This window comes from Trachemys scripta, chromosome 11 (assembly GCF_013100865.1).
Source record: "Trachemys scripta elegans isolate TJP31775 chromosome 11, CAS_Tse_1.0, whole genome shotgun sequence".
In the NCBI taxonomy this organism is placed as follows: Eukaryota; Metazoa; Chordata; order Testudines; family Emydidae; genus Trachemys; species Trachemys scripta.
The window spans coordinates 16,613,673-16,635,645 of record NC_048308.1 but is presented as its reverse complement, the minus strand read 5'-3'; the positions used below and the strand labels follow the sequence as shown (position 1 = coordinate 16,635,645).

General features: G+C 42.2%; 2 protein-coding genes and 1 long non-coding RNA gene across 14 annotated transcripts in view; 1 reads left to right on the top strand and 2 right to left on the bottom strand.

The window, feature by feature from the left end:
- CCNT2 (cyclin T2) overlaps window positions 1-14,049 on the bottom strand; it is a 44,997-nt gene extending 30,948 nt beyond the window's left edge. For 2 of the 6 annotated variants that reach the window (XM_034785222.1, XM_034785223.1), the window contains exons 1-3: window positions 13,766-13,980; window positions 12,259-12,340; window positions 8,832-8,858 (exon numbers count right to left, since the gene is read on the bottom strand). In XM_034785222.1, the coding sequence (XP_034641113.1) occupies window positions 8,832-8,858; window positions 12,259-12,340; window positions 13,766-13,971 (315 nt within the window). In that variant the 5' untranslated portion in view covers window positions 13,972-13,980. Of the gene's footprint in view, window positions 1-5,094; window positions 5,196-8,641; window positions 8,790-8,831; window positions 8,859-12,258; window positions 12,341-13,765 lie in introns of those variants that run through there. The other 4 variants (XM_034785221.1, XM_034785225.1, XM_034785227.1 and 1 more) reach the window with 4 other exon arrangements.
- A 2,023-nt stretch (window positions 14,050-16,072) lies between these two features.
- LOC117884670 lies at window positions 16,073-20,690 on the top strand. The gene is made up of 2 exons (XR_004647621.1): window positions 16,073-19,275; window positions 20,152-20,690. It is a non-coding gene; the product is annotated as an uncharacterized LOC117884670 (long non-coding RNA).
- A 532-nt stretch (window positions 20,691-21,222) lies between these two features.
- Window positions 21,223-21,973, bottom strand: part of ACMSD (aminocarboxymuconate semialdehyde decarboxylase) — a 79,471-nt gene continuing 78,720 nt past the window's right edge. For all 7 annotated transcript variants that reach the window (XM_034785235.1, XM_034785233.1, XM_034785230.1 and 4 more), the window contains one exon: window positions 21,223-21,772. In XM_034785235.1, the coding sequence (XP_034641126.1) occupies window positions 21,710-21,772 (63 nt within the window). In that variant the 3' untranslated portion in view covers window positions 21,223-21,709. The remainder of the gene's footprint in view (window positions 21,773-21,973) is intronic.

Here is a 21,973-nt window from a genome sequence, read left to right as displayed (position 1 = left end):
TTTACTAAAGTCAGACAGTTCATTCAAGTAAAGATTAAGCCCAGAAGGGAGTGAACTCTGATACTCTTTTGTTATGAAAAAGGTGAAGCAGAGTCCCAGGAAGACCCACTAGCTGTCGACTGTCAGAAGCACAGACTCCATTTGGCACAGACACCTGGCAAGCAATCAAACTGTGAATGGATTGGAAGTATGAGACAATAACATGACCAACGATTTCACAGGAGTATCTCTGCTCTAGAACAGTCCCATAATACTTAACACAAAATGCCTGGGATGCATTAAGCACACCAGGATTCATTACCTAGAATGCATGTTTGAATACAAATGACTCTGGGGAAGGATAAATGATATACACCCACTTTAAGGACCAATAAGACCTCAATGCAGACTGCCATAACTGGCACAGTATTTGTAAAATTCAATAAAAATATGCTTTAATATTTGTATACAATGCCAGAACAGAGGCGCTGTTCTATAGCCCAGTTCCTAGATGTCAGTTTTCAGGATCAGAGTACATAAATAGGTTCCTATTTCTCCTAAGCTGAAAAAAATTAATATTTAAAGGAGCTGATCTTTTGAGAAAGTGCATTTTGTATTTGCCACTCCCATTTTTTCAGGCAAACAATAGAGTGAAGAGTTAATTCTAAAATGTCTGCCAACTCATTTTTCTTTATCAAGGAAACCTGACCTTTCACTTCTTATTCCAAAAGTTATCAAGTGATACATAAAATCTGTGTTAAATGTGTTAAAAAAAATGTGTTAAAACTGTAGAGTTAAGATTATAATATGGTCAGCCAAGACAAATTTACAGGATAAAGAAATAAGGCCTTGTCTTGCTGCAGAAGTTATATAAATTAAAATTAATCTGGTGTAACTGTAAATGGATTTAAGAGCATTCATCCAGGGTTTACAAATTGTTTACAATTTTAAAGCAGACTGAAGTTATAGTACAATTTCTGTATGTAGACCAACAGTAAGAAACAATCTGCCCATTGAGTGTCAATTAGATATGTTATCTATTATAGCAACAAACATTTTAAGATACATATTGATACAAAGCTCAGGCAGATATGAATTATAATTAAGGCTACGTTTTAGTCACGGGTATTTTTCGTAAAAGCTACGGACAGGTCACAGGCAGTAAACAAAAATTCCTGGCCCATGACCCGTCCCTGACTTTTACTATATACCCAACTAAAACATGCTCTGCAGTGCATGCTGCCTCTGCCTGCAGGCACCGCCCCCGCAGCTCCCATTGGCTGCAGTTCATGACCAATGGGAGCTGTGAAGCCAGCGCTCTGGGTGAAGGCATCCCGCAGAGCTGCCTGGCCACGCCTCCACCTAGCAGCTGAGTGAGGGGGAGGATGTTGCTGCTTCCGGGGAGCCCTCCAGGTAAGCGCTGCCCAGAGCCTGCCTCACCCTGTCCCGTGCCCCAACCCACACTGCTGCTGGGAGGGGAGGTGGCTTGAGACTGCCCCAGCAGCTGCCGGTGCCCCTGGCGCAGGGTAGCTGCCTGAGTTCCCCTGAGGCAGGAGCACCAGCTGCTGCAGAAGTCATGGAGGTCACGGAATCTATGACTTCCGTGACAAACTCGCAGCCTTAATTATAAATGGATATTCATAGTAGTCACAGTTTAACAAAAATCCCAAATGAAATTACTTGCTCTACACCGTCAATGGGTATCATAGCCCTTTCCATTGAGCCAAGATGGGCGATATCCTAAAAATCAAATACTTGTTTTTCTTGTTATAAAAGTGGACAAACTATGGACAACTGAAATCAGTCACCTCTGATTAGAAGCAGATATTTTCAACTGTTTCACTTAACATTAAGAAAACAAAAAGACCCTCTTAATGTTTCTCTTAATTTTTCTATAAACCTTAAAGTTTAGCAAACTAAAAGGAACACAAACAGCAAATCTGGGCCTCCTTTGAGCTAAAGCAATATGCAATTAAAAAACCTAAAGCAGGGATAGCCTATTTTTTGTCAAGGTCCAAATTTCTTGGTCAAGGTATAGTCAAGGTCCAGACTCCAGAAAAAGTAATAAATAAATAAGAAAATAAATAACAACAACAACCAGCAAATACAAAGATTTTGGGGTCTGTTCAAAAGCCTCTGGCGGTCTGGATTTGGCCATGGTCTGCCTATTGGTTACCCCGACCTAAAGTTTCCTCGCTAAAGCTGGACCTCAGGCAGCAATTGCCTACACAGCTCCTAAGAAAAAGAAAATAGCCTTCCTGTGTTCTTTGGATATATTTACCTGCAGCATTTAGTATTTTACTTCCCCAAATAAACTGTATTTCACATTTAAGTTCTGTTTCCTTCTTGCAACAAAATCAACTAAAATTTGTTGATGTTGTACTTTACTGTATAAAAGGTATTATTAAGATTGCCCGACACTTTCTGTAAAATCCAGTTTTCAGTTACTTATAACCGTCAAACCTGAACCAATTAAACTGAGTTTTCCATGCCAGGTATCTGCCTCAAGCTAAATTTATTTTGAAAGTTTCAGCCAGACTGGTTCAGCTGCTTGAGAACCAAACAGAATAACGTTTTGTCATTTAAAAAAATTCTGGTGACCTTTTCTTTGAGGAGCACTATCATGCTCTGGAATAGGAACTTGTAAATTAGTAGGAGGTACATTGTTAGGGAAGTGCCTTGTGCTGTTCTCGTGAAAACCTGCTCAAACTTGGCCCAGTCATAATTTTTGAAAAGTTTAAGATCACAAAGACAGCTAAAATCTTGAAGATTCTGTGTGTACTGAGCACACTCCAGCTACTCACAGCTACTATGTATAAAAAGGGGTATGTGAACCATCCCAACAGCATAAGTGAGCATGCTCCAATCCAGGGTTACAAAGCCAGACTTTCCTTGCAATTGCTATTCTGGGCTAAGCACAGGAACTAAGAGCAGGGAACCTGTGCCTGCTGTACTTTCAGTGACCCTCTTGCTGGTACCCAGTCAATGTGGATGTGTTAGACACCAAACTCAAATGCAAAGGGGCTCAGAGCCAGACCAGGGTGGAGGGAAACAAAGTACCTGATGAGATTGGGATTCTGAGATGGGGAGGGATTGGGCAAGGGAGTATGGGGAAAGTGTCAGATCTGACAAGGAGCTGAAGTGTGGGGAAACTGGACAAGGAATCTGGAGGTCAGGGGGACACTAGGACTCTGGAAGAGAGTCCTAGAGGGTAGGATATTAGGGTTGGTTGGGCAGGAAGACTGGAATGAGAAGCTGGAGAAACAGAAAGTGGGACTGTGATGAGGAACCCAGGGTAGGAAAGAGAACTGGGAAAGAAACAGGTTGGAAGTGATGGGGCAGAAGGGGTGAAACTGAGGTGGGGATGAGGCAGAGAAGTGAAAACAGCTAAAAGTCTCTGTCCACTACTGCACACTTCCCTCCAGAGGCTGGAATGAAACCCAAAAAAACAGAATCTCACCATTCCGTTGCAATCAGCAAGTATCTGTGGAAACCCACTGGCAATGTGCATTTTTCAGCCCCCTTTAAGTGCTGGTCCACATAGAAGGATGACATTCTACTACTGCCACCAGTTACTCCATTAGCTCAAGTGGCACAGGTCTGTGTGGTGGAGCAATGCTGCTAATGAACTATGTGGGTGTCAATATCTTATATGATGGAATCTGTTTTTTCAGTTTGCTTTTTAAAAAAAAAAACGATAGGAAATTCCACACAAAACTACATTAACAGAACATTATTAAGGTTGCAAAGTCAAGCCTGCAAAAATTAGGAAGTGCCAGACTTAAGATTGTACAGACAACCTTAATTTGGCCCCCTTGTGCACATTCATTTAATAAAGTCTTTAATTACATGATCCCCACCCGCCCCAGGATACCTGCCTCATTCAGTGCACTGGATATGAAACAGGGTTGCATAGCAAAGAGGCTGTTGTCTGTAAATCCCCTGCCTCATTTGTTGCAGAAGTTGAAAGGTGCACAGTGAATGAACCAAGGGATTGCACAAAGAGAAAGGAGGGTCTCATGGTCAAGGCAGCTGAATGTTGCACTGGAAAACCGGATTCTATCCCTGCTTCTGCCAGAGAATTCTATGCGACTAAGTCTCGCTTGATCAAATAATTGTTAAGCAGTTACGTCTCCAATAATTTCCACTGAAAATCTATGAGAGATGTCTGACTGACAGTACTGGAGTTCTACTTAGCCAAATATCAGGTATAGCATTAGAATGCTTCTTCCATCCATCAGCTTCTCAATGTGCCTCAACTTTTACTGAGCAGGACCACTTTCAAAGGTGAGAGGTCTCCATGTCCATTCAATCCTCGATTTCCATGGCCTTGTTTAAGCTAGAGTTTTTTGGTATTGTTACTCAAGTTAACCATTTTTGAAGATACTTATTCAGGTAAGAAATGGTTTCCTTGAAACTTCAGACATAGCATGTCAGTGAGGAACACATGCTCTTCAAGATGCAAGGACAACTGAGCTACTCATATGGAGATCCACCTACCACGAGTACTTAAAATTTTATTCTGACAGTATTTTATTTCATACCTTTCTCTTTAGAGAAAAATAAAAGTACTTAAGGTTAGGTGACGAAACAAAGAGCTCGCATTCCTTTTATCAGAAGGCACATTTTTAAAAAATTTCCATTTAAGTAATAAAGAAAGAGGCATTCAGTTTGCAGCTATAACCTGATTATCAGGGAGTATTCTGGTCAAACTGCCAAGAGTTGGAACAGCACAAATTCTCAAGAGAGCTATCTTCTCAAGCCTTCCTTCTTAACAATTTAATCACCTTTTGCAGCTGTTTCTTAGCTTAAGTAAAATGGGTTAATTTCAATTTCCTAGTGGACAGATCAGCATCAGATATCTGTCACTAGTACTGCCTCCTTATAAGTCTTGTGCCTTGTCTAGACTAAACTTTTTGGTACAATCTTAACTCTAGTTAATACAACTGAAAACAGACATAGCATAAACATTTGCTACTTTTGCTTCACCATAGGCTAAATATAAGGGGAATGCAAGGGATTTGTCACTCAAACTCATCATAAAACCATCAGGAAAATGTGCAGAATAAAGTTCCTTCAGAATTAATTTTTAAATATTTCATTTTAACTACTCACTTGTGAGGGTAGGTAGCCTCTCAGCAGTAGCTCAGCAATCATTACCTCTAGCAGTATATATGCTCCTCACTGAAGACTACAAGTATGCCAAGCTTGAAGTTTTAAAAGGAAACCATTTGGATGATCTAAATAACAAAGGCTTAAAGATAACTAAGTCTGAGAACGAGTTCTGTGAGGAGAAAAATAAAGAATTCTGAATTTCATTTCAGTTAAGTTTAATCAACACATAAAATAAGGTATAAAAGTGTTTTCTCAGTTACTATGCAGCCACTACAGTACATACAGAAAGTAGCAAAGGGAAAATACTTTCATGCCTTTTCTAAAAAAAATAAAAAATGAAAAATATCACATTAAGTTTAAGAGAGCATGGTGTTAACATATGCCTCAGATTTAAAAGAACTCTGGAGACAAGATTACTAAAATGGTGTAAAAGGATTTTGGCAGGTGGCAGGAATCCCATTTTTGATCATCAATCAAAACAGACAATTTCACAGAAAGAGTGAAGATGCCTGTGCTCTTAGTGCAGCATGTAATTCAATGAGAACATCATTGTTAAACTGATTTAAAATATCAGTGTTCACATTTCAGAAATGCCAGTTATTAAAATATGTAGATATGGCTCTCCAAATATAGTCATTCACTTGCTATTTAAAACCTGCTGTCTTCCTTACAAATGTACTTGTTGGGTTAAGTACCTAAGGGCTGTGAAAATCCCCACACACCACTCATATTTTTGATGTTATGCCACTGAAATATTTATATGAACATATTTTGTTTTTATATTAAGAATTTAAGGCTCTAATTTCAATCTGAAGCAAAGCTACCTAGTCGTAAAAAGTTAAAATGGAAGTGACAGGGACATTTTTTGTTATTCTGATGTGTAGGCAGTATACTATAGAACTGTCTAGAACAGTGTTCCCCAAACTTTTTACCTGGTGCTCCCCCTTGCCCCCCCACACCCCCTCTGAGCTGGGACCAAGAACGAGGCCATAGTCAGGGCCATGGCTGGGAACACACCTGCAGTCAGGGCTGGGGCCAGAGCCACAGCTGGGCCCAGAGCCACAGCTGGGCCAGGAGCAGGAACAAAGTGGAACAGATAGCACTCCCTCCCTGCCCCCCTCACCCCCCCTCCCGGTGGGGACTAGCCCAGGCCCCGCTTTGCCCCCCCACAAACATTCCTTCGTGCCCCCCACTGTTTGCAGACCACTGGTCTAGAAGCATCAAGGAGGAAGGGGAAATAAGCATTCACAAATACAGCAGAATTGATGTGATTACGCCAGAAAATCTGAATAGCAAAGACTTGAACTTGACAGGAAAGTTGCAACCTTCTTTTATGGAAAAACCCTCATTTTTAAAATAGCACAAAATGAACAATTTAAATAAATGTAAGCATTTTCCATGGGTATACTCCTCTGGACAGATCAGAGTAAAATTTCAAAAAATGCCTAAATGTAAATCCATTTTCAAAAGTGGCCGTGGCAGTTAGGAGCCAAATCCCATTGGAAATAAAGAAAAGATACTACACTGTAGTTTTAAAAAACAATTCTTGATGATGGGCTGGACATTTGACTAGTCCAAAAATAAACGGCCAACTGATTGGTCAAATAATATCAAGAACAGTCAAATATTTTTAAGCATAAATTCATTAGAACAGCAACAAAAAAAGTAAGACTTGATGGTCACCAATAGGCTTGGCCTTAAATAGATGCTTATGTCTAATAACAAAAATACAAATTACATTCCTGCTGGAACATTTGATCGTGATCAAATAATAGGCAGTCTATTGACTGGCTTGTCAAACCTACTTGATGGGTTGCAGGTGCATGGAATGATCTTAGAATTCATCTCCAATATGCACCATAATTTACTCCAGGGACCTTGACTGTTAGACTATCTCGATAAAAAGCTTTCTCAGCTTAAAAAAAGCATAGTAGATAAAGACAAAAACACCTAGAATATTAATATATTGTTTTCAAGCTCAATACAGTGTGGACGTATTGATGTTTAACCATCTTGAAAGTTAAGTGGTTATAGATTATGCTAGATTCTTCAAACTATGATCCACAGAGTTGGATTCTGGCATTTCCTTATTTCCAGCAGCCAAATTCCATTAAAAACTGCTAAAAACATTCAATGCTTTTACAATATTACTTTCCTATGATTGCCTTACATCCCATGGGTATGTTATGAGATTGCCTTGATCACCTCTCCCCATGCACAATCACAGTAATGCAGCCAAAGGTATGAATACTTTGACAACTTCCACAATTGGGTATCAAAATATTTTAACTCTTTGAAGTGCAATAATGAGGAGGAAGAATAACTTAATCTCACCTGTAGCGTTTAAGCACTTTACCAGGATTCTAACATATGTGACATTAAACAATGACAGGGCATCATATTTTAAGTGCACTGGATGCTTCTTAGCCTGGTTATCTGGTACAGTATTTCAGCACAGTACTTCTACAAAGTGATTTGATTAAAATATATAATTGGAGGTCAATTTGAGAGTTTAAGAGTGCATCCTGAGTGCTTTACCTCCCATTTCCCATGTGCCAAGGGCCTCTTTCTTATTTCTGCATTTGGAAACAGGCAAAAATGATATCTACAATTAATACAAAACTGAAGCTAAGTTACAGTTGATGCCTCGTATGAATGTAATGATGAAACAGTTATTTAAACTTATGTGACTAGTTTGCAGAACTTGTGTCTCTGCGGTATCTTCTTTTAACAAGAGTATAGACCTTATGGTGTTAAAATAGTTAACCAGCAAACCAAAAGTTGTTTAAGTCTCTGTCAACATTAACACTGAAAGCATCAGCTGAAATAATGATACATTTCATGTTAAACTTTGTTTCCAGCGAAAACTAGCTATTGCTGTTCTAAAGGTAGAGTATGGATCTAGACAAAAAATTATTAAACTTATGGCTGGTCTCCACTTACCAAACAAAAACGTAGAGAGTTTAAAAATTGCTGTTATGCTGTTTCAATGCCAGGATATACAAAACTTAACCTGAAACAACTGCTGAAACCGTTGCAAGATAGCCATTCTGACTTCCTTCAAGATTTTAAAAATTTACTACAAAGTTGCAATCATTTTGAAAACTTCAGAAATAGAAATGAGCCAATAAAAATGAATCAATGAATAGTTTCTTTCAGCAGATCTTATAACATCTAGCAATGGCCATCATGGAGTTGAGATGTTTTAGCTATAAATATGTATGTATGTGCATGCTCTACTGAGAGGCATAATCAAATGGTACTTAAGGGATAAATACATAATAAGTTTAGTATAGAATAGTTAAAAGAAATTCAGCTTACCAATAAAAAGGAAATGAAGGCTTAAGCCTTACAATCTGAATTGATCCTTGCAGCCACAACTCAACCTATTGTGACTTTTGGCAACTAATTTTTATCCCCAGCCTTCCTATTTCTTGTTTTCATGAGTAAGCATTACCTTTAATGTAAGTCGAAGAACCATTAGACATGTACTTTGCATATTCAATAAAAAATGCCAGATAGACTTTAGTTTTAAGATCATTAGTACCTTGTACAATTTTAATTTCTAACAGTTAGTTTCTTTTTGCAGTAGATGAATGTAGTAAAGTTTTCAGCTGGCCAAGCACTCTGAAGATTTGGATAACACTTACTAAATATTCATAACAGTCTTTGGCCTTTGCCCTGTCTACAAAGAACTTGCCAGATAGCTTGGGAGTATGAATTTAAAAGTGACTCACATTCACTTTGAGACCACTCCCTTCACCCTAAAAGAATAGGAAAAGAAAAAATGAGGCAGTGCATTTGATGCCTATGCATCAATTCAAATATAAAAGCCACTGTCTAACATAATATTCACAGCAAATACAGAAAGTTATTTGGAGACACTAGTATAAGTGCTCTGAAAGATATGTGCTAGCTTTTTAACTTTTAGTTCAATTAATAATACGTTATAAGTTATCCTTCCATAAATGTAGCTTTTCTGAAACTGAAGGTTGCATAACACTCAGCCACAAGATATTTAATGCAGCTCTGCTTACAAGTTACAGATGTGCTAGCAATTCTAAGGGCAGGTCTTCACTACCCTTCGGATCAGCGGGTAGAGATCTATCGGAAATCAATTTATCACGTCTCATCTAGACGCGGATAAATCGATCCCCGAACGCGCTCCCCGTCCACTCCGGAACTCCAGCTGGCGAGAGGCAGAAGCGGGAGTCAACAGGGGAGCGGCAGCGGTCAACTCGCCGCCGTCCTCATGGCCAGGTAAGTCAACCTAAGTTACGCCGACTTCAGCTACGCTAGTCACGTAGCTGAAGTTGTGTATCTTAGGTTGACTCCCCCCGCCCTCCACCAGTGAGGACCAGGGCTAAGAACTAAGTGACTATATATACTAGTGTCCAGTTGAAGGTAGACTATAGTAACTAAATACTCTTGTCACTATCAAAAGCTGGCTAGGTTGCTAGATGCGTCTTGGTTTACCACCCAATGGATTTCTTTTTTTTTGGCTACGCCAGTCTGGGCTGTGGAAATATCACGTAAACTCAAGTCTCCATTCCAAGCAACTCTGCCTGAAAGAGGAGGACCATAAACTGCCCCAAAACAGTCACAAAAGTAACCTTCGGATGCCTCATTGGTTATACTCAATTGGCCATGGGTTATCAACTAGACCAGCGATCCTCAAACTGTGGGTCGTGACCCCAAAAAGGATCGTGACCTGATTTTAACAGGGTCACCAGGGTCAGTGTTAGACTTGCTGGGCCTGGTGCTGAAGCCTGAGCCCTGTCACCTGGTGCTGAAGTTGAAGCCCAAGGGCATCAGTACTCGGACTTCACCCCCCAGGGTAGCAGGCCTCAAGCTCGGCTCCAGGCCCCTCCCCATGCCTGGAGTCATGTAGTAATTTTTGTTGTCAGAAGGGGGTCGCTATGCAATTAAGTTTGAGAACCGCTGAACTAGACCATGTATTTATCTATCAAAATGAGAAAAAGTGATGTAGTACAAATCTTCTACTGCCCTCGATGGATTAATCCAAAAACACCTTTAAAAGGCTTGTCCATGCAAAATAACCTAATCGTATTTAAAACATGATTTTGATATACACTTGAGTCCTAAACCTCTTCTAACGCTATTCTTGCCCTGAGAACAAAAAGCTATTTTAAAGAAGTACATTTCCCGCTAGATACATATCACAATAAAATAAATACGTGGTCCTAACACAATTACAACACCGATTTTCTCCATTCAAAAAACAAGAATAAAGAGTGTCCAGGTCCAGGACATAATCATGTCTCAGAATCATGTTTAAACAACACTGATATTTCTGTCACACAGACAGAGCCTTAACATTTTTCGTAGATGTGGCTTAAAACGCTGTAACTATTTGATAACCAGCTTGCTGCAAATTTGACAGACTCCTGGGTGGCAAAAATAGTTCATCATGATTATGAAATTTGTTTCTGGTCCAATAATTTTATATGGCTAATTTCTTGTTCTACCATCAAAACAAACAAACAAAAATCTTAACGCACCTGGATCTCAACTATGTTTCACACCAGTGTTTAAACTACTTTTACAGTGTAGCCAGGGCTCAGAGAGTCCATCCATGCCATTAAACAACATACCTCCTTACACCATTGACTATTCTTTATAAGGGGGGAGGAAGAAAGCAAATCCAAAAGATCTGCAAAAACATGAGCACTGAACAAATATTTTTTTGACCAACACATCTAATATATCTGACAGGAAAAACAGGCTTGAGATTTCACATTATCCAGTTTTAAAAAAATATTCCAAACAGAACTGATTACAGAAACATCCAAACACAAACATAATTTGTATTAAAGATTTAACATCCGGTTCACCAGTAAATTACATACAAGGCAGCTAGAGCTACTTTCCAGACCAGATCTGAGATTTTTTCCATCTACTACCCTGTTTCCCCGAAAATAAGACAGTGTCTTATATTAATTTTTGCTCCCAAAGATGCGCTAGGTCTTATTTTCAGGGGATGTCTTATTTTTCAGAAATGAAAAATGCCTTATTATCGGTGGATGCCTTATTATCGGGGAGGTCTTATTATCGGGGGGATGCCTTATATTACAACGAGAGGCAAAACTGTAAGTAGGCCTTATTTTCGGAGGATGTCTTATTTTCGGGGAAACAGGGTAGTGCCCATTGAGTTACTGAAGGTAGAAGAGTTATATTAGTTGACCACGGCTTTTACAAAACTAAGTACAGTAGAACTTCAGAGTTATGAATCGACCAGTCAACCACATACCTCTCTTGGAACTGGAAGTATGCAATCAGGGAACAGCAGAGACCAAAAAAAAAGAAGCAAATACAGTACCGTACTGTGTTAAATGTGAACTATTAAAAAATAAAGGGAAAGTTTAAAAAAAGATTTGTCAAGGTAAGGAAACACTTTCTGTGCTTGTTTCATCTAAATTAAGATGGTTAAAAGCAGCATTTTTCTTCTGCATAAGTTTCAAAGCTGTATCAAGTCAAATCTCAGTTGTAAACTTTTGAAAGAACCACCATAATGGTTTTTGATCAGCGTTACAAACTACCTCCATTCCATGAGGTGATCATAACTTTGAGGTTCTACTGTACACGTAAATTAGACACAAACCATAGTTGCATCAGTTAGGCACGTCATGCCGTGCAACACGGTAACTGGTGACTCCTAACTAGTAAAGGTCGTATTTGTTCCATATCTAGAGCCCTCCAAATCTGCGGAGATCAGCTTTATATCTGCGGATGAGGATATCCTCAGACCATGTTTGCAGATCAGATGTGGATACAAATTTTGTACCTGCACTGGTCTCTACCCAAATTCCCAGACTTTTAAACTACGTTGACAGAGAGTTTAACCAACATATCTACAATAGAAAAATCAAGAAGATTGGTCAGCATGTATTCTTGTTGTTTATCACATTATTTCTCTATCTTAGGAACATAGCAGAAGTTAAATTTTAATTACTACCTGTTAAAATAGTCTCCACTTGAAATAAGAGTACTACAAATAATATTTCTAAAATAGTATTCTGAAGCTAGAATACTTTAAAATACAGTGAAACTGTACATGTTGACAGCATCATATGTGAAAGCTGTTAGCTGTTGCTTCAAAATTATGTGCAAGTATAGTTTAAGAGTATAAAAGTCAGTACTTACATTTCTATTAAATTTTGTGAAGGAATGATGCATATAAAACCTGTGCATGTAAACAATTGCAGTATTTATTGTAAGCTGAGATCTGAAAGAAGGGATTAAGGAAATTTTACACATCTAGACAAACAATGTATAATCAGTGAAGTTGAAATTCTATCTACCACAAATACTTTTTATGTTATTCTATTAAATAAAGCTGTAAGTGAATTAATAAAGCAGTAATAAACTGAGTACACATAACTGGTGTGAAGATACTTTTACTATTTCTTTCAAACACAATAGAGAGTTTGTAAAACCAGATTTACCATGTCTCATTCATTGGAAGGAGACTCCCTAATTCATGATTTATCTTTAGACATATTTTAACATTGCATCCTCTTGGTAGGAACAATTTTACTGTATCAAACATTTTAAAATAACTCTCTCAAGTACCCTTTATATAAGTTTATGCAGGTTAAGAGTCTTTTTTCTAACAATTATAACCCACTGAATCCTAGCTTTTAAAATCGAATTGAACAAAAACTTGTTATAGTATTGGATGTTAATTCCAAGAGAAATGGAATAGATTATTTCCTGTGAACAATAACTATTGTTTATACTTAAAGTACTTCTAACAAAACCTAGTAATCAATGAAAAAACTGCCACGTCTACAATCACACTATATAACAATTTGAATAAGGGAAATTGTAAAAGTATAATTGAAAAACAATGGAAAAAGTTTATAAAAACTGCTTTAGGATTAATCCAAAAAGAGAGGCAGTCTACTTTTAAGTGAGACAACCGGGAGGCCTTCTTTGTGACGAGTATGGTAGAATATAAACTAAGATTTAGCTACAAACACAGGGGCTTAAAATGCAGCTCTTCCTCCTAACACTATATTCAACTTCAACAAAAAAAAAAGTAATTCTCCCTTTTATTTCAAGGGGTGGGAGAGAAGAAGTTTGGCTTTAAGGGAGTAAGAAAATATTACAATAGCTGCAAAAGCCAAAGGAGATGAAAACAGCTTTGGAGTTTAGTCACATCAATGGGGTGAAAGAATCTCGACCCAATCTAGAGAAGCACGTGCTTCAATCCGCCGCCCCCCATACCCGGCGGCAGCACCAGTAGCACAGAGTTGGGGAATGTTACAGCAGCTCTGACCCGCTCCCCGAAGAGGGCTGGATCAACCGGGAGTTTAAGATAATGTAATCACCACCCCCAAACCCCAGAGACACGGAACCGGGAACAGAAACACCAACACCCGCCCCGCAGCGGCTCCCCACTGCCTCCCCTCCACCACACTTTAGGCCCCAGCTCCCATCCCGGCGCCAGGCCCCGGTTCGCTTCCTCTCCAGGCCCCCGGCACTCTCCGGCTCTCGGCCGGTACCTCTCGCTACACCCGACCTGGTACCTAGCTGGCCCCTGGGCCGGACCCCGCTCCCCTCCCTACGCGCTGAACTGCCGGATGAGGCTGCCGCCGCTACCGCCCAGGCCTGGCCCTCCCCCGGCCCGGTCTCCCCGTTCGGATACACGTTGAGGCGCTGGCCCATGTCCTGGATGAGGTTGGCCGCCTGCTGCCGATACGAGAGCTCCTTGTCGGCCTCCACCCCGCAGCGCCGGGTCGGCGTGTTCTCCAGCTGCTCCCGGCTGAAGAACCAGCGCGATGGCGACAAAGAGGCGCCACCACCCCGCACCGCCGAGCCCGCGCCACCAGACCCACTCACAGCCGCCGCCATGACACTTCCTCCCCCTCCTCCGGCCCCGCCCGCCGGCGGCCCAGCCGCCGCGGCGCCTGGCCCCTCTTCTCCCTCCATATTCGTTCTCGCGAGAACTCGGGGCCACGGGCCCGGCGAGGATTCCACCTAGCCGCCTAAAACCATAGAGTCTGACGAGAGCGGAGCTAGAGCGCCGCAAGGGAAACCGGGTCACGTGGTCTATGAGGGTTCCATCGGCGGACAATCCTATCGAGGCACCGTGCGGTACAGTGGCCCGCCCCGGATGTGGGGCGCAGGGAGAGGAGCCGCTACAGGATAGGTTATGAGAACCCCACCTCCCGCGTCTCCAACGCCGGCCCCTTCCGCCGTAGCCTGAGGAAAGTTCCGCCTCGATCGGATCCGGGCGGAAATGAGGTACCATCGCGCTTCTCCTCCATTGTGCGGCCGCTCGTGCGTCACCGCTCACCATCCCACCGCCTTGCGGCGGGGTGCGGCTTTGTGTGATCCCGGGGACGGAGCGGGTGTGCCGCGGGCCTCGCTTCGTCCGGGGCAGGCCTCCCCCACCTCAACACCGGGGCTCGGCCTGCAGCCGCCCCTCCCCCGCTGCCCTTCAGCCTCAACCCCAGCCGTCCGCCCGCCTCTTTCCCGGGCTTGGTCTGGAGCTGCTCCCTTCCCCGGAGCCCCCTCTGTGGGCAGGGCCGGATTAACGCTCCCCTGGGCCTGGGGCGATTAGATTTTGTGGGGCCCGTGGATACAAGTCTTTTTCCTAATTTAAAACAAAATCATCACAATTATGCCATTGAGACTATTAACGCTATACTAAACTTGCCTTTTAATTAACATAAGGCCCTTGTGTGGTTACATTTCAGTCTTAAAACATGTTGACTATAAAAAGCAACAGCGGGTCCTGTGGCACCTTTGAGACTAACAGAAGTATTGGGAGCATAAGCTTTCGTGGGTAAGAACCTCACTTCTTCAGATGCAAGAAGTTGAATATAGTTACCTTAATTCAAAATAGCCTACTTCTTACCTTAGAACAGCTGTCAAATTAGTTTCTTTCTGGTTGGGAGTTGGCTGCAGCAGGAGGCGCCAGGTTGGGGCAGGGGGTTGGGGTGCAGGAAAGGGGAGGGGTGTGGGCTCTAGGAGGGAGTTTGGGTGCAGGAGGAGATTTTGACCTGGGGAAGAGGGTTGGGGTGCAGGAGGGAGTGTGGGCTCTGGGAGGGAGTTTGGGTGCAGGAGGGGATTCTGACCTGGGGCAGGGGATTGGGGTGCCGGGGGGGTGGGGGTGAGATGCAGGCTCCATCTGGGAGGCACTTACCACAGGCGGCTGGTGGCGCAGCAGGACTTCGGCTGCCTGCTATAATCCCTTGCCATTCCTGGAAGCGGCCGGCTGCTGGCATGTCTCGATGCACCCTGGGGGGAGGGTGACAGCATGTCTCCATGTGCTGCCCGCACCTGCAAGTGCTGCCCCCGGCCAATGGGAGCTACGGGGATGGTGCCGGGGATGGGTGCAGCATGTGGAGTCGCCTTTCCTCCCCCCCGCCAGGGGCTGCAGAGATGTGCCAGCAGCCGGCCACTACCGGGAGCAACGTGGGGCCGTGGCATACAGGCAGCCTGCCTGAGCCCTGCTGTGCCATTGGACTTTTAGTAGCCCAGAGATTGCGATCGACTGGCAGAGGCTCTAGGATTGACTAGTTGATCGTGACCGACAGGTTGGTGACCACTGAATTGTATATAATTATGGATTTATTTTCGTGGGCCCCTCCCCTTAGCCCGAGGCCCTGGGCTGCAGCCCCTAAAGCCCCTGCATTAATGCGGCCCTGGCTGTGGGCACCAGGCTCACCCTAGACCAAGGATTGCCAACTTTCTAATAGCAGAAAACCGAACACCCTTTCCCAAGCCCCCACACACACTCCATCCCTCCTCCCTTTGTTGCTCGCTCTCCCCCTCCCTTGCTCACTCTCTTATTTTCACTGTGCTGGGGCAGGGGGTTGAGGTGTGAGCTCCAGCTGAGGGTGCAGAGTCTGGGGTGGGGCTGGGGATGAGGGGTTCGGAGTGCGGGAGGGGCCTCATAGCTGGGGTAGTGGGTTGGGATGCAGGAGGGGATGTGGACTCTGGGAAGGAGTTTGGGTTCAGGTTGCAGCCTCCGGGCAGTGCTTACCTCAGGCAGCTCCTGGGAAGCAGCTGACATGTCTGGCTCCTCGGTGGAGGGACAGGCAGGGGGCTCTGCGCTCTCTCCCCATCCGCAGACGCTGCCCCTGCAGCTCCCATTGGCTGCGGTTCCTGACCAATGGGAGCTGCGGAGCAGGCAGGCAGGGCAGGGGCAGTGCGCAGATCCCCTGTGGCCGCCCCTGCACCTTGGAGCTGGACATGCTGCTGCTTCAGGGAAAAAGAGTTTTTAAACAAAGCTTTAAAGATTTTGTTTAAGCAACATGGGGTACACCATTTTGTTACCAATAATGAAGTCAAGGCTGGGGTTGTGGAGAGGTTTAACAGAACTTTAAAATCAAAGATGTGGAGGTATTTTACTGCCCGTAGCACCTTTTGATACATCAACGTGCTGCGGGCCATCATAGACAGTTACAACAGAAGTTATCACAGAACTATCAGAGGACGCCCGATCAACGTGACACACACTAACGTGCTGAGCATGTGGAAAACCGTCTATGGGGATAGTTTTAAAATAAAGGCACCATCAGTGATTTTTAAGAACAGCGATCACAAAAGGGTATCTAAAACGAAGGGTACTTTTGAAAAGGGATATTAGCAAACCTTTACTGATGAAATATTTACTGTATCTGGGGTTTTATTACGAGGACAGTGGCCTATGTACGCATTAAAAGATTATGGAGAAGAGGAGGTCGCAGGAAGTCTTTTTACCCTGAAGAATTACAAAAAGTAAACCCTAACCAGGACCGTGTTTACAGGGTAGAAAAGATTCTAGTGAAGAAAGGACAGGAAAGAATGAGTATTTTTTGATGAAATGGAGAGGATGGCCTTAAAAATTTAACAGTTGGGTTAAAGCGTCTCAAGTTCAAGACCTCTAATAAAGGGAAAAAATGACTGAAGTGGGTTATGTTAACTTGCCCAGCAAAGCCTCTGCAGGGGCTTTTCCTCATAATAGTCTGGCCAACAGGAGGGTTTTATAAAGAGATGGTGGGGGCCCACGAAAGCACCATTTTGGATGGCACAGGTAATGAGGGGTCTATGCGCAAGCCCAGACTAATGGCCGGCAGCAAGAAGCTGGATTTTTTGGGGCCTACACAGTGATTTGCTTTTTCAAGGAAAACTACTGCTGAATGGCGTGGACTTGAAAATTAAACTGACGCATAGCAAAGATGGTTTTTGCCTTGTGAGAGGGAATGCCAACCAGAATTATAAAGTGCATATTACTTCAGTGTCCCTGTTTGTAAAACAGGTGAAAGTGACACCAGGGGTTCGCTTGGAGCATGTGGAAGCTCTAATGACCGCCAGTGCTAAGTACCCGGTAGACAGGATGGACATAAAGATGTTTAGAATTCTGGCCGGCAGTTGTCAGTAACCAGGAAAACCTTTTTTTGGGACAGTTACCCACACAGTTCATAATCAGGTTTATCGATAACGATGCCTTCAACGACAACTATGCTAAAAACCCTTTTAACTTTAAACATTATAACATAAATTTTGTGGCCTTGTATGTGGATGGTGAACAGGGGCCAGCGAAACCCCTACGACCCGATTTTGAGAATGGAAACTGCATGAGGGAGTACATACAGCTCGTGCAGGCGATTGGGAAATATGTAAAAGACGGATCACTCTTGAATGACCATCGTGAATTTGCCCAGGCTAACACGCTGTACGCTTTCAATCTGACCCCGGACTAGGAGTGCGCTAATCATTATTCTCTGATTAAAACTGGAAACCTGAGAGCGGAGATTCGGTTTGCAACGGTGCTGCTCTCTACGGTTAACATGATAGTGTATGGGGTTTTTGATAATATGCTTGAAGTGAATCATAGAAGAAAAATCCTGTTTGACTATATATGATTATGAACACCGTGCAGCTAAGGCATCTTTTATCAAAGGATGCTTCTTTTTTAGATGTTTTTCCTAGTGACTTGCTCCCAAAGGGGTCTGTGTCTGGAAGACCTTTGGGGCTTATTGTTAACACGCACCCCCATGACTTACCTGGGGAACACTGGCTGGCCCTCTATTTACCAAAGCAGGGGCCGGGCGAGTTCTTTGATTCCTATGGATTTCCCCCAGACACCCTTTAGGAGTCCTCTTGTTAGTGAAAGAATAAAAGCTGGTTACCCCTCGACTAAATCGAGCATGTGAGACCCCGCAACCACTTCCCCCGGTAAACAAAACTTCCATTATCGGCCAAGAAGAAACATCTTTATGCTATCTTGAGTTTATTTAACACTATTTCAGCTTTTTTCTTATAGCGAGGATTTACCCCCTCCAATACCTCCCAAATAACAAAGTCTGATGAATTCCTCTCGACTTCAGGAGGTCGAATTTTCTCTTGCTCTTGCTTGGGGAGAAAGAGACTTATTTTAGTATTTTCCACTTCACCCTGCTTAACCAATACCAGGTATCTTTGCAGGACCCTCTCATAAAGTTTAATCTTTTCATAGTTGGACAAATTGTATCTTTGATTAATGTCTTTCATCTCTGAATCCAATTGGGGAGTGGTTGTAGTTCTGATATTTTCTTCACCGCTAGAAGCGCATTTTATTTGTTCTAACTGATGGCTAGAAAACAAGGTACAATTTTTCGGCATGGTCCATTATCAGTTAATTAAAAGGGCTGACAGTAGAGGGAGTGCAAAGCTCAACAAAGGACCGATAAAGCCCCCGGCCTGTTTTACAATTAGCTTTTTCTTTTTGAGGGATACCCTTTTATCGCTCAGCTTTTTAATAATCCCCCGTTTTCTTTTTAGTACACTTATTTGTCGGGGTTTCAGAGGAACGTTTCCTTTTCATGTACTGAGCGCTATTTCTGAGATGGTCGCTACCAGGTTGTAAGAAGCCAAGCATAGAATAGCCTTCCTTTGCTGGGGTTTGGCTTTGATGAGGAATCTTAAGAGCCAGGTTTCTCTGCACGCACCTAGACATGATTGTCAGGTGGGACACTTTTTTTAAAAGGGGGGTTTGATAAAAATAACTATTTTTTTTGTTTTGTTTTTTTTTAAGGTGTATACACAGGGTCAGTCTGGGGGGAGAAGGCCTGTTCTTAACCTGAAGGCTTCAGGCATTGAAGCATTTAAATCCACCAGCAGGTACCCATAGGGATTTTTGGTAGCGTCCTCAAAAGCCTCCAGAAAGAATTGTGTTTTACCGGGGTACGTTTGCTTGGCCAAAGTGGTTATTTGCAGTTTTTTTTTTTTTTTTTTTAAAGAACCATATACTTAGTATTTAAATTAATCGTTTGGGTTTTTTCCCCCTGAGAAAACCGTTTTGCACAATATACATAATACTTAGGTTCCTGTGGTGAACGTATTTCGTAAAGGCTTTCTCAATTTCACCGTTTTCAGAAGCAGACTCCATTAGATCGTCTATAATAACCATATTATAAGCATATCAAAGCACAAGCACGCAACATCCCCCAGGCCAAACATAAGAAAACATTTAAAAAACCCTTTCAAAATAGCCAACGGCATGAGACCTATACATGAACAGAGACGGAGATGGAGGGTGGGACATAAATCTTAAATGGGGTGTAGAAACCTGGCAAAATACATGGTGATGAATACTATCGAGGTTATACTACTGCTGTGAAATCAACTGGAAAGTGTCTCCTCTGCCTCTGTTGGTCTACACTGAAGATGACAACCTACTATTTCTATCAGTTCCTCTCTTAATGCTATTACCTAAATGGGAACGGAGGTACAAAGTGCTCCAGGTCAGACAAGAAGTCTATGCAGTGCAGTCCCAGTGCAGGGCATGATACCCACATTGTCTGAATCCCAGGCTAGTTCCCTAACCACTAGACCATCCCCCTCACCTAAAACTCATTACTGAATTGGCTGGGAATCAAACCAAGGTCAACCGCTTGACAGACAGCTGTACTCATCACAGTACCACCAGTTCTTCCAGTAGTTCAAGATGCAGAGGTCTATGCAGTGAATCTAGAAGTTCCAACCCTGTTGATGATGTTTTTTCTCTTTTTTTTGTCCCAGTGATCTATCTACTAATGGTACCTCTTTTCTGTTCCTTAGAGCATGAACAGCAAGACCTGAAGAGGAAGAAATTTATGCAAAGAGGCAGCAGGACTGGGAAGGAGAACAGGTCTCAATGTGTGCTCTGCTCAAACTGACTGATGCACCTTATGGTGCCTGCCATAGTAGGAGAGTCGGGAAGGTAGAGATTTTAGCTGTAGAGAGGGAGGGAAAAAGAGGCAGGCTATGTCATGGAGATTTGTTACTGATGTCCAGGGAACGATTACTGCAAAAACTTAGGCACCTAGTGAGTTTAGGCACCTATAGGGTTAGGCGATAACTGAGTGGAGATTTTTTGGATCACAGTGTCACCTAAAACTGGGATTTTAGGCCCCTAAATTTCTTTGTAGTATATTCATTTAGACCCTGGAATGTAGCTAACTAAAGGCCTGGTCCTGTGAAGTGCTGAGTGTCTACTAAGAGGTGCTGAGCACCTTTAGCTCCCATTGAATTTCTGTACTCTTCCATAGAGTCTTCTTGGAGAAATAAGATAGATAAGACCTGAATTCCTAATGTGTAAAATAAGAAAAAAAACAAAACAAAAAACCCTTATCCTTAAAAAGACTCCCAAACCTTTCAGGCTTTTTCATATACTATAAAGAAGCAAAAACAGGTGCAAACTCAATTTTTTTCCTTTGCAGTTCAACAGAGGCTGATGATATCCATGAGAATTGCTGGTGTTCAGCATCTTTCAGGTTCAGTCTGTAAAGTAGGGTGGAGGTGCTCAGCTACATTAGGAATTCAGGTCTTTTCTGTCTTTCTTTTCCTGGAAGATTCTATGGAAGACTAGAGAACTAGTGAGATTATGACATCACAAGTAGCAGTGTACTGAAACCTGAGCAAATGAGAGGGGAAAGAATAAGGACAGCGCATTATCATTCCAATGACTTAAAAATGCTTTTAGGAAGAGGTTGTCACCCAACAATCCTGAAAGCCCAGGTTTCAATCTACCCTTCACCATTCAAGAAAACTGGGACATCCTAGGTAAAGAAAATAATCTTGTCAGTTGGGGAAGGAGTTCTACACTGAGAATAAAAAAATAAAATAAAAAATTAGAAACAACCATTAACATATTTTCACATTTAAAACATGCAACTTTATTCATGAAGAATATCCTTTTAAGTGAATGGAACATTGAATCACACTGTGTATTATTTATGTATTAATATTTACATTATGATCATTAGGTTTCATAGTTAACAACTGAAATAAAGAGGGGAAATTCACAACTCTCATTGAGCTATTTTTTTTTTTCAAGAAACTTGGTATTGATAACACTGCATTGATTTGTATTCAGAAGGTTATCATCATCACAATTGGAAGAAATTAAATCTCTGTAGAAAAGCAGGGATCCCAAAAATCTGCAGGTACAACCTAAATCCTTAAGACACAGAAATTCCCACATGTGGATTTCCAGTGCCCTTGCTTTTACTTTGAGGATACCAGGAAATACTATCATTTATATGTAGATTTTATTTGACATTGAAATGGTAGAAATACACATATGTAGGCATGTACACAAATATACAAAAGGATACAAATTTGGTCTCTGTTAAAGTTATTCAAATTGTTTTCTGTCAAGACCCAAAAATGCCAGAGCATTGCCAGCTTTGAGTTTATCCTGTAAAAGAATGTATATTTTTATAGCGAACCTTACAAATGTTGTGTATGTTAACACCCAAGATATGGAAACAGGATTCTATTAATAATGTTTCAGGAAATCTCTTTCCATGGAATTACCTGCTGGAGGAGGCCTGGGATGCGGGAGTCTTGAAATGATCTTACGAGGATTCCCCTGTATCAATCTATGGGGGTGGGTGCA